Below are 12,038 nucleotides of genomic sequence, written 5' to 3'. Positions count from 1 at the left end.
TTAAAGAAAAGCTTTCACCCTTTCACCATTGAGTGTGATGTTAGCTATGGGTTTGTCATGTATTCCCTCTATTGAGTTCAGGTATATAACCTCTATTCTGAATTTGCTGAGAGTTTTTATCATAAATGAATGTTGGGTATTTTCAATTGCTTTTTCTGCATTAATTAATATTAATGGTTTTTATCTTTCATTTTGTTTATGTGGTGTATCACATTAATTGATTTGCAAATATTGAACCAGCCTTGCATCCCAGGAATAAATCCCACTTGATCGTAGTGTAGAAACTTTTTAATGTATTGCTGAATTTGGCTGCTAATATTCATTTAGGATTTTTGCATCTATGTTCATCAGGGACAAAGGCCTATGTGGAAGCCATCAATATTCTGTTTTTGTAGTTATTTTGTTTAGTTTTGATATTAGAGTGATACTGGCTTCTTAAAATGTGTCTTGATGTGTTTACTCCTCTTCAATTTTTGGAATAATTTGAGAAGTGTAGGTATTAATTCTTCTTTGAATGTTGGCTATATTCACCTCTGAAGTTATCTGGTCCAGGGCTTTTGTTTGTTATGAATTTTTTTTATTACTGATTCAATTTCATTAGTAGTCATCAATCTGTTCATATTTTCTATTTCTTCCTGATTCAGCTTTGGAAGATTTCATGTTTCTGGGGATTTCTTCAAGACTGTCCAAATTGTTAGCACATGATTATTTATAGGATTTGCTTATTATAATCTTGTGTATTTCTGTTGTGTCATTTCTCTGCTTTCATTTTTTTATTTTATTTGCTTGGGTTCTCTCTCTTTTTTTCTTAATGAGTCTGGTTAAAGTTTTATCAAATCTGTATATCTTTTCAAAGAATTTGCTCTTGATTTCACTAATCTTATCTATTGGCTTTTTAAACTCTCATTTATTTCCATTCTGATCTCTTTAATTTCCTCTCTTCCATGCACTTTGGGCACTGTTTGTTGTTCTTTTTCTAGTTTCTGTAGTGTGATGATAGTTTGCTTATTTTAGATTTTCTTGTTTCTTGAAGTATGCATTTATTCCTACAAATTTCCCTCTTAGAACTCCATTGTCTGTGTTTCATAGATTTGGGGTAGTTGTGTTTTTATTTCCATTTGTCTCAGGTTATCTTTTCATTTGTTTTTCTTTGATCTAGTTGTTAACCTTTTCATTGTATAGTAACATGTTATTTGCCCTCTGCATACTTGTGTGTTTTCCAGTTTTCTTCTTGTAATTCACTTCTAGTTTCATACCATTGTGATCGCAGAAGGCGCTTGGAATGAATACAGTCTTCTTTAAAAGAAATGTCCTAAAAATGTCAATTTAGTCCACGTGGCCTAATGTGTTACTCAAGGCCACTGTTTCCTTGCTTACTTTCTTTCTGGAAATCTTCCTTTGATGTCAATGGCATGTTAAAGTCCTCTACTATAACTGTATACTGCCAATGTCTCCTTTTATGTCTATTAATACTTGTTTTATGCACTTGGATTCTCCTACTTTCAGTGCATAGATGTTTATGAGAGTTATATCCTCCTGCTTGATTGATCCTTTATCATTATTAAATGCTCTTCTTTCTCTCTTGTTACAGCCTGTGTTTCAAAGTCTGTTTTGTCTGATATAAGTATTGTTGCTGCAGGTTTTTTCATCTTGTTTGCATGAATTATCTTTTTCCATCCCTTTATTCTCAGTTTGTATGTGTTTCTCTATCTGAAGTGGGTCTCTTGTAGGCAGGATATGAACAAATGTTATGTTTTTATCCATTCACTGCCTTATGATTTTTTATTGGAACATTTAGTCTGTTTACATTTAAAGTAATTATTGATGAGCATATAGTTATTGCCATTTGATTGTTCACTGATTGTAGTCCTTTTCTGTTCCTTTCTTATTCCCTTGCCCTCTCCCTTATCTCTTAATAACCTTCCACAGTGCTGTGTTTGCATTCCTTTCTCTACAAGTGATTCTTGTATATCACTTATAGATATTTGGTTTCTGGTTACCATGTGCTTCATATATACCAAACTATGTTTATACCAGTCTACTTTTAGTTGAGTTGCTTAACTTTGAACACATTCCAAAACACATAGTTTTCCTATTTTTGCATTTTAACCTCTGTACTAGCTTTATATTAGGCTGATGCACTGCTTTTACTAAGTGTTTGCCAGTGAGATTTATTTTCTTTCCTATATTTCCTTATTCATATTTTTTATCTATTCTTTTCCAGTAAAAGCAATCCCTTTAACAGTTTTGGAATACTGCCTCGTCGATGGTGGACTCCTTTAGCTTTCTCTTGTCAGTAAAACTCTTTCTTGTTCAACTCTAAATGAAAATATTTCTGGGTAGAGTAATCTTAATTTAGGTCTCTGCTTTTCACCACTTTGACTATTTTATGCTAATTGCCTCTAGTCTGCAAAGTTTGTGTTGATAAATTAGTTGACAAGCTTATGAAGCTCCTTTGCATGCAAATGACAGCTTTTCTCTGACTGCTTTAAAATTTTCTCTTTATCTCTTACCTTGGGCATTTTATTGTAATTATGCTATATCTTAGTGCAGGCCTATACTAGTTCCTCTTGTTTGGGACTATCTGCACTTCCTGGACTTGTATGTCTATTTCCTTCAGCAGGTTAAAGAAGTTTTCAGTCATTATTTATTTGAATAGGTTTTCATACTTTGCTCTCTCTCTTTTCCTACTGATACTCCCATGATGCAAATATCAGTGTGCTTGATGCTTTCTCTGAGGTCGCTGAAATTATCCTCATTTGTATAATTTTATATTTTTGGTGTTCATATGGGAGTTTTCTGCTATGTTGTGTTCCAGATCAGTGATTTGGTCCTCTGTTTAACCTAAACGGCTTTTGATTTCCTTTCATGTATTCTTCATTTCATTTACTGTATTCTTCATTTTCTGTTGTTTCTTTTTGTTTTCTACCCCTATTTTTATGTTTTCTATCTCTTTGTGTCATTTCTCACTGAGTTTTTCTACTCCTTCCTTAAGTTTGTTAAGCATCCTTATAAACAGTGTTTTGAATGCTGCACTTGGTAGATTGCTTTTCTCCATTTCACTTAGATCTTTTTCTTTCTTTTGTGATATATTTCTTTGTCTCCTCATTTGTGCTGACTCTCTGTTTTTATTTCTATATATGAAGTCAATCCTCTACATCTTCCAGTCTTGGCACAGTGGCCTAATGTAGTTGGTGTCCTGTAGGATCCAATGGCACAGTCTTCCTGCTCACCTGAGTTGGCTGCTCCAGGGATATCTCTTGAGGGTTGTGTGTGTGCCCTTCGTTTGTAGTTGAGCCTTGATTGCTGTTGGCACATCAGTGGGTGGAATGGACCCTTAGGCTGACTGACTATAAGGGCTGCCTGTAACTGCAGGAGATGAGCTGTTGTATGAACACTGATCTCACAGTACAGAAGTCTCGTTAGCAGGGCTCTGGTGCCAGCCAAATCCACCCTTCAGATGTGTCTTTTTTGGAGCTATTGGGTGGTGCTCTGGTGTGATCTGAAGCCAGACACCAGGTGTGTTGCCTCTGACATCTCTTAGGAGAAGTCCCAATGCAGGCTGAGCTCAACTGCCATTTGTACCTGGTTTGGGGTCTTCTGGTGGAAGTTACAAAATGATCTGCAATTGGTTTCCACTTATACTGAGTTTGGAGATTCTGTGAATAAGTCAGCTGCCACTAGTTCCAGGCTTGGAACACTTTGGTGGGCACCATAATGTGAACTGAGGCCTGCCACCAGTTTGCTGGGCTTATGGCTGCTTAGTTGAAGCTAACTTTTAAACCATCAAGGCCACAGCTTATGCCAGTCTTGGTGGCACCTGATGGAAGTTACACATAATTTGACATTGGTCTCTGCTTATGCCACACTTGCAGCTGCTTAGCCAGAGGTACAGGGCATGCCAAGTCCAGTTGCTGCTTTTTGGAGGTTTCTGGGCCTTTCAGAGATTTTACGAAGCTCTACAATGTGAACTGAGAGGAGCTGCTTATGTGTAAAACCTGATGGAAGCAATCAGTCCAGGTACAAACTGGTTGTGGTAGTGTATCAAAAAATTACCAGCATGGTATAAACTGGGCTAGATTATTTGAGAGCTCAAATTGGTTACACACATGTGCCTGCTGGCAGCGGAGGGGGGAAGGGCTCATCAAAGGAGCAATGGCATCCGCCCCCACTTCTCATCCCAGAAAGAGCCACCCTGACATCAGTTTCTCCACCCTAGCCCTAAAAGTAGCCAATTAAGTTCCTCCCTGTATATTCATATAGCCTTTCAAGCTGCTGCCCAAACAAAGTTAGAGAAAGTGAGTTTGTGAGTGAGTCCTTACCCACTACCCAGGCCCCTTAGGAAGAACACATGGCATCCAGCAGCCCTCCTCGTTCACTCATAATCCCTTCAGGTTTTCACAGACATTGTGGGAAGTCCTCTTCCAGGCACTTGTTCCTTTGGCTGGGAGACCAGTATTGGCTGGAACCCATCATTCCTCAGGGTGGAGGACTCAGCAGCTGAGATACCCTTCCCTGTTCTTAGTGGTCACACTGTAGGTGTGGGACCTACCTGTTCCACATTTCTGTCCCTCCTATCAGTCCTGCTGTGGCTTTTTTTCTGTCCCTAGTTGTAGTACTTCTATTCAGCTTGTCTACAGATGGTTCTCAAAGATGGTCATTCTATAATTTAGTTATAAATCTTATGTGGTCCTGGGAGGAGGTAAGCACAGTGTTTACATGCTTTGCCATCTTGACCACAAGTCAGGCTGCTTCTTCCAAGAGGATCATGGTTGGACGTTTTCTTCTAACAGCTTCTTTCCTTTGGGTTTCTCCACATTTTTCCTGACAGGAAACCATAGAGATGAGGAAGGAAGATTTCTTGCTGCAAAATGAAGAGGAATCTGGCAAATATTGCCAGGTTCAACTTAAGCAGCTTTCAGAGCCCTTAATGGAAAAGATTTTAAGAGGAACATTCTCTGTGCCTGGAGGATACAATCTCTACTTAGAAGCAATGGACAACATTGAACAATCCTATAATCTGGTACCCAGGAAAGGAATTAAGGTGAGAAAAATAAAGAGGGGTGGACTGGTGTGGCTCAGTTGGTTGGAGCATTGTCCTGTAGCCCAAAAGATCATGGGTTCAATTCCCAGTCAAGGCACATGCCCAGGGTATGGGTGTGATCTAAGGAAGGACATGTACAAGAAGACAATGTATCGATGTTTCTCTCTTTCTTCCTTCCTCTCTCTCTAAAACCAATGAAAAAATGGAGAGTTCAAGCCAAGATGAAGGCATAGGTGTATACGCTTCACTTCTTATACAACCAAAAGAAAGAAACAACCAATTAAAAAAAAAAAACAGAACTTCCAGAAAATTAAACTATATGGAAGTCTGACAAAGAAGAAGTTAAAGAAGAAACATTCATACATACTAGTAGGAGGGGCAGAGATAGGCAGCCAGGGCCCAAAGCATGCACAAGAAGGTGGCAGCTAGTGGACCAGGCAGCCCCACATTCACATGCAGATAAGCCAAGAGGAACAACTTGGGAACAGGACAGACCACACGACCCAGGGTTCAGCACAGAGAAAATAGTCTCAGAACCTCTGGCTATGAAAATCTGTGGGTATTGTGGTGGTGGGAGAAACAGCCAGTCTCTTGAAAGCAGGGTGAGAGACAAGCAAGCACCATTGTTCCCTCTCTGACCCCTCCCCCACATACAGCACCACAAATAGGCGAAGTGGGTGGGTCCACCCTGGCGAATACCTGAGGATCTGCCCCTTACAATGTAGCAGATGCACCAAGACAAACATATGTGGCCCAAATGAAAGAACAGATCAAAACTCCAGAAAAACAACTAAGCAACAAGGAGATAGCCAATCTATCAGATACAGAGTTCAAAATACTGGTAGTTATGATGCTTACAGAAATGATTGAGTGTGGCCACAAAATAAAAAAATAAGTGAAGGCTATACAAGATAAAATAAAGGAAAACATACAGGAAACCAACAGTAAAGGGGCTCAAATGAACAATTTGGAATAACGGGAAGAAATAAACATTCAATCAGAACAGAATAAAGAAACAAGAATTCAAAAAAAATGAGAGGCTTAGGAACCTCAGGGACAGCTTTAAACATTCCAACACCTGAATTGAATCACAGGGGTACAAGAAGGAGAAGAGTAAGAGCAAGAAATTAAAAACTTATTTGAAAAAACAATGAAAGAAAATTTCGCCGATCTTGCAAAGGAAATAAACGTACAAGTCCAGGAAGCTCAGAGAGCCCCAAGGAAGTTAGGCCCAAAAAGGATCACACCAAGACATACCATAAGTAAATTGACAAAGATTAAAGATAAGGAATCTTAGCCCTGGCTGGCGTAGCTCAGTGGATTGAGCACGGACTGGGAACCAAAGTATCCCAGGTTTGATTCCCAGCCAGGGTACATGCCTGGGTTGCAGGCCATAACCCCCAGCAACCGCACATTGATATTTCTCTCTCTCTCTATGTCTATCTCCCTCCCTTCCCCTCTAAAAATAAACAAATAAAATCTTAAAAAAATATATATTTAAAAAAAAAAAGATAAGGAATCTTAAAAGCAGCAAGAGAAGAGTGTTGCCTACAAAGGAGTTCTCATAAGACTGTCAGCTGAATTCTCAAAAGAGACCTTGCACACAGGAAAGAGCTAGAAAGAAGTTTTCAAAGTCATGAAAAGCAAGGACCTACATCCAAGATTACTCTATCCAGCAAAGCTATCATTTAGAATGGAAGGGCAGATAAAGTGCTTCCCACATAAGATAAATGAGTTCATCATCACCAAACCCTTATTATATGAAATGTTAAAGGGACTTGTCCAAGAAAAAGGAGATCAAAACTATGAATAGTAAAATGACAACAAACTCACAACTATCAACAACTGACCTTAAAAAAAAATGAACTGAGCAAACAACTAGAACAGGAACAGATCACAGAAATGGAGATCACATAGAGGAAGATTACTGGGGAGGGAAAAGGGGAGATGGGGCAAAGGTACAGGGAATGATAAGCATAATTGGTAGGTATAAAATAAATAGGGGGAGGTTAAGAATAATGTAGGAAACAGAGAAGTCAAAGAAGTTATATGTACAACCCATGAACATGAACTGAGGGGTGGAATGCTAGAGGGAATGGGGATACAAGATGGAGGGAGATAAAGGGAAGAAAAATGAATGGGACAATTGTAATAACATAATCAATAAAATATACTGAAAAATAAAAACAATGAAAAAATGCCCTCACATGAGGATTAAAAAAAGAGGGGGAAAGAGTAGCAGATTAGGGTCAGAGTCTTTGTTGTTTCTTTTGAAAATCTAAGAACACACTGCATCATTTATGAAGTTAAAGCAGAGCATGGTGAGCCCTACATTTTTAATTTTTATATCCACGATTAGACACTTTTAAATAAACCAGCAATATTTCTTCTCAAATATATGATTATCAGAAATCTAGATGAAAGAGAGCATTCTTTTATTTAACAAACAGTGTGATAGTTTTTTTGCTAAGTGTAAGAGATAATTAAAGAAACAACATTCTTTTCTTTTTTAATTTTATTTTAATTGTTGTTGCAGTACAATTTTCTTTTACTCCCATCCTAGTCCACCCACCCAGCCCTCCCCTCCTCCCTCCCAATTCCACCCACCCCTAGTTTTTCATCCATGTGTCCTTTATACTTGTTCCTGTTAGAAACAACATTCTTAAAAAGCTTATGATCTTACTGAAAAAAGACATAGTCAATTGGATATGGTGGGATATGATTATCATACAAGTATACACTGATAGTGATGATGAAGATGATAATAATGACAGTGATGGGTAACATAATTTGAGCACTCACTTTCTATTACAGGTATCATCTTAGGTGCTGTATTTGGATTATCAATTTAAATCTTAGAATAATATGATTTAGATGCTGCTGTCATCTCCATTATACAACTGAGAAATGTGATGCAATGAGAGGCTAACAGGTTACCTAAAAACACACAGCCAACAAGTGGTAGAGCTGGTAGGGCAGGTCTGTATACCAAGCATCTATTCAACTCTCAGAAGAATATTTAGCAAAACTTTCTGGAAGGAGAAGTAGAAACTACTAGTTGAGGTATCGGTAAATTATATCTGAGTAAAGGGGGGGTAGACAAGCATCCAGTCAGAAGGTAAAGAATGTGCAGATATTACAAAGCATGGAGGAAGAATGTGTGTAGAACTGCACGTAAACCTGGTTGTCTGCAACGTGGGTGGCTGGTAGCCGGTGCCATTAGGACAGGGAAGAGGTTGCCAAAGAGGGTTTTATTTTAACTGAAGAGGTTGGATTTTTTTTTATTGTGGCCATGGAAGGAAGGGAACTACTGTGGGGTTCCAAGAAGAACAAAAGTTTTAGAGTCAAATAGGTTGTTTTATTGAACAAGAGTTTTTGATTTATTTGTTTTACAGGCAAATGAGGTCCTCCAGAGCTTCTTGCAGACACAGGCTGCAACAAAGGAGTCCATCCTGCAAGGAGACAAAGCCCTCACCCCTGGAGAGAAGGATCTAGCAGGTATAGGGGAGGGCTCTGATCAGAGAGGGGAGGGGAGTTTCCTGCATGGTCCTGTACCAGGTATGAGAGCAAAACGCTCCTGAAACAGGCACTTCCTGTCTTTTCTGTCCAACAGTCCACTAAACTAAAAATAACTACAGGAATTCTAGTAGCTTATTCAGCCAATTAATGCCTTTCCATCACATTCTGAAACAGAGATTTCGCCTTACCATTTTAAAGTCATTTTAATCTCAGCTGAAGAGGGTACAGCCCAGTATAATGTATATTCTTTCCTCTGTAAAACCTTTGGGGAACAGCTGAGCATGCCAAAAACTGGGAAGCTGAGAAGGAACAGGAGCTGATAAGGCAGAAACAGAAGGAACAGGAGGAAAAATCAGAGGCTCAAGAGAAAAGCTTCCAGGAAAACTTAATCCAACTGAAAGAGAAGATGAAGAGGGCAAGCGAGAACCGACTGAAGGTGCTGGAAAGAACACTGGAGCACAAGCTGAAGGTCAGTCTGGTTGGGGCCTGGGCAAGCCTAAAGACAAGTAGCCTAGTTCCTCATGAAGGGAAGAAACATTTTAACTGAAGTAATAATAAACCCTGAAGAAAATGCAAAGGCATATGATTCAGTGAATTGTCAAATTAATCTGAATCATTCAAAAGCCCTAAATCTTTAGAACTCAGCACCTTCTGTAGTATTAGAGTTTGCAGAGAACAAATAACATGTCCCAGGCTCTGGAACTGCTGTGTCAGGTGAAGATAGGGTTTCATTTTGTCCACAAATGAATGGGACCTCAATCCTGTAGTCCTAGGATGTTTGCTACAACCATCAAAGAGACTTATATAGATCCATCTGGTTGAAAACATCAGATTGTGCCTGACATGATATACAGGATGCTGAAAGCTCTATAATTTCAAGCTCTACAATTTGCTGAATAGTTTCTAGATCTGCCTGATTTGCACTGTATACCCAGAGCACAATGCATTCTTTGTCTCAGTGGGAGTTTGAGAGCCAGTATTCCCTAGAAAGTTGGCAGTTCCCATTACGTGATGCATGTGTGTGTGGTCATCCTATGTTAGTGGAACTGAAAATAATTATTAATTAATAATTTTAAACCTCCATCCTTCCCAAACAGCATCCTTAGAACTGGAACACAGTTTTGGCATATTTGTCAGGGCTGACCCAGCCCAAGTCCTCCCCACACCCAATGAGATCATGCTGAGGGATCTTAGGAAGGTGTAAACTATGGATACTCCCACTACCAAGTCCAAAAGTTTGGGAATTTTGGACAAACACATCAAAGAACATCTAAGTTAGTAGAGGTATAGAACACGTACTTACCTGCTGCAGCTGTTAAATACAATGTGCCAATAAGTGGGACTTTCAAAAGGGAACTCTCTCGTTTTTTTACAGATTCAAGAAGAACTACAGGTTGAGGGATTTGAAAAGGAATCTGAGAAGATAGGGAAAGAGATAAACCAATTAAAGCAAGAGATTCAAGAAACTGAAAACTTTTGGCCCTCCATATTTGTAGAGCTCTTTTGTATGGCAGCCGGCGTACTACTGGGACCCTCCATGTTCCAATGAAGAAAGAAGGAAGAATTTTTTTTCAGATTAGTTGAGAATTTTTAGTAAATATGTTATAAAAGGACATATGTTATAATAGCATAACACTGTGGCTCATTTTTAAAGTATGTGTGTCATGCTAGTTTTATCCAAGAACAGTTTAAAAATAAAGAGTGACACAAGATAATAATTTATTCATGCTAACAGTATAAGGGAAGCAAAAAGACAGATGGTTCCATGAAGGAAACACTGGCCATCTGTATCACAGTCACAGAGATGATTTCCCCATCTACACAGTCCCCGGGAATCTGGGGACAGAGAACAACCACCACATGTTTTAAATGGGTGTAAATATAAGAAGAGATGAAAACACTTAACTTTACTGATTATAAAAGGCATGTAAAATATAACTAGGAGGTACCTGTGTCACCTGACAAATGGTCTAGAAAGAACAGTTTTGATAGGACGCTGGATTGGCAAGGGTTTCAGGAAACTGGCAGTGACTCCTATTTGCTAGTGAGAAATACAAATTGAGGAGAATACATAGCAAAATTTCAAATGCGAACACCATTGTTCCAGCAAGTCCACATTTAGGAATAAACCTTAAGATTTATTTACTTAAGTTGAAAATGACATATGTAGTATGATATTTGTGGCAGGATTGCTGTAATTCTAAAAGAAGAAAACAACTTTAAATTTCTTCTCAGATATTAGTTAAGTAAATCTTGAGACAGACTTACAAAGGACTCTATGGTCCCTAAAATGAAAACAGAAGCCCTATTTTTTACTAACATAAAGAAATCTACACAATTTATCACAAATGAAAAAGAGATGCAGAATGTGTATATAGATGTACCAACAAATTTAGAAAATAATATGTGCATTTATGATCATCTCTCTGGAAAAAATATAAAAGAAAATAACATCCAAGAACACAAAAGCAATGAATGTGCATAAGTTGAGGTTAGATATGAGAGGATAGCTAACCTTACATTTTATATTTTACTGTGCCTTTTACATCTTGCATAAATTATTACCTATTTAAACATAAATAAATAAAATTAATAGATTAAAACTAAAAGAAAAATACATGGAAAGGGAACCTTCCCATGACAGTATCAAAGTAGAAATACCGTAAGTCAGGTCAACAGAGAGCGCCTACTTATCACAGCAGGAAACAGAAATTGCAAGATGTGCCTCTTAAACTTGTTGTCCTTCAGGCCTCTCAGTAAGGGCCTGAAATTCTAGTCCCGAATTTAAGTTCAGATATAAAGTCTACTGGAGTGTCAACTGGAATGATCTCCAAATTCTTGCCCCACATTTATAAAGACAGTGAATTAGAAGAAAAAATTTTTCAGGGCCAGCTACACATTTTAATAATCCTTTTCAGCAGCTTTCTTTTCAGCAGTGTAGGACTTAACACTCTTGTGGTTAGAATGAGTTGCTTATAATTTCACATGCCGTGCGTATTCTCTTGACTCTGGATGTTTGCACACAGGACACAGACCTCCTCAGACACTCTGGCTGCTCACCCTGTGTCCTTTACTTGCATTCTTCCGTCTCTCCGTACCCTCTGCTATTTCCTGATTTCCCAAGAGTGCAAAAGGTTTCTTCCTTGGGTTATTATTGTGCTGTGACATCCCTGCTACCACAGTACTTTTAGGTGATTGTGAAATTGAAATGACCCCTTTACAGTCATCTCCTTTACTACCTCATGATCTCATCTACTTGGTGATGTTCATCATCGCCTCTTAGGCTCCCATCACAAAGCGCACCCTGTAAACACCGGGTGTGCCAAAAACATAGCGGCAAATATATGAGCTGCCATCTAACAGGGCCCCTAATAGCATTTTCTTACTGTATTAACTGTCCTATTTAGGTCCCCAAAATAAAGAACACAGTTTTAGGAACTAGTGCATCAGGGACTTGCCAAGACACAAAGGAAAC

General features: G+C 38.6%; 1 protein-coding gene across 2 annotated transcripts in view; it reads left to right on the top strand.

Moving 5' to 3' along the window:
• The window catches only part of LOC114496718 (guanylate-binding protein 7-like), a 33,524-nt gene extending 23,328 nt beyond the window's left edge, over positions 1-10,196 (top strand). Inside the window, exons 7-10 of one of the 2 annotated variants that reach the window (XM_028512424.2) lie at positions 4,832-5,044; positions 8,440-8,542; positions 8,839-9,032; positions 9,939-10,196. In XM_028512424.2, coding sequence (XP_028368225.1) covers positions 4,832-5,044; positions 8,440-8,542; positions 8,839-9,032; positions 9,939-10,112 — 684 coding nt within the window. In that variant the 3' untranslated portion in view covers positions 10,113-10,196. The remainder of the gene's footprint in view (positions 1-4,831; positions 5,045-8,439; positions 8,543-8,838; positions 9,033-9,938) is intronic. The other variant, XM_036026386.1, reaches the window with a different exon arrangement.
• The last annotated feature ends 1,842 nt before the right edge of the window (positions 10,197-12,038 follow it).

Source organism: Phyllostomus discolor, chromosome 5 (assembly GCF_004126475.2).
Source record: "Phyllostomus discolor isolate MPI-MPIP mPhyDis1 chromosome 5, mPhyDis1.pri.v3, whole genome shotgun sequence".
Taxonomy (NCBI): Eukaryota; Metazoa; Chordata; class Mammalia; order Chiroptera; family Phyllostomidae; genus Phyllostomus; species Phyllostomus discolor.
Note: the sequence above shows the minus strand (reverse complement) of the source record. Positions and strands in the feature narration are given on the sequence as shown.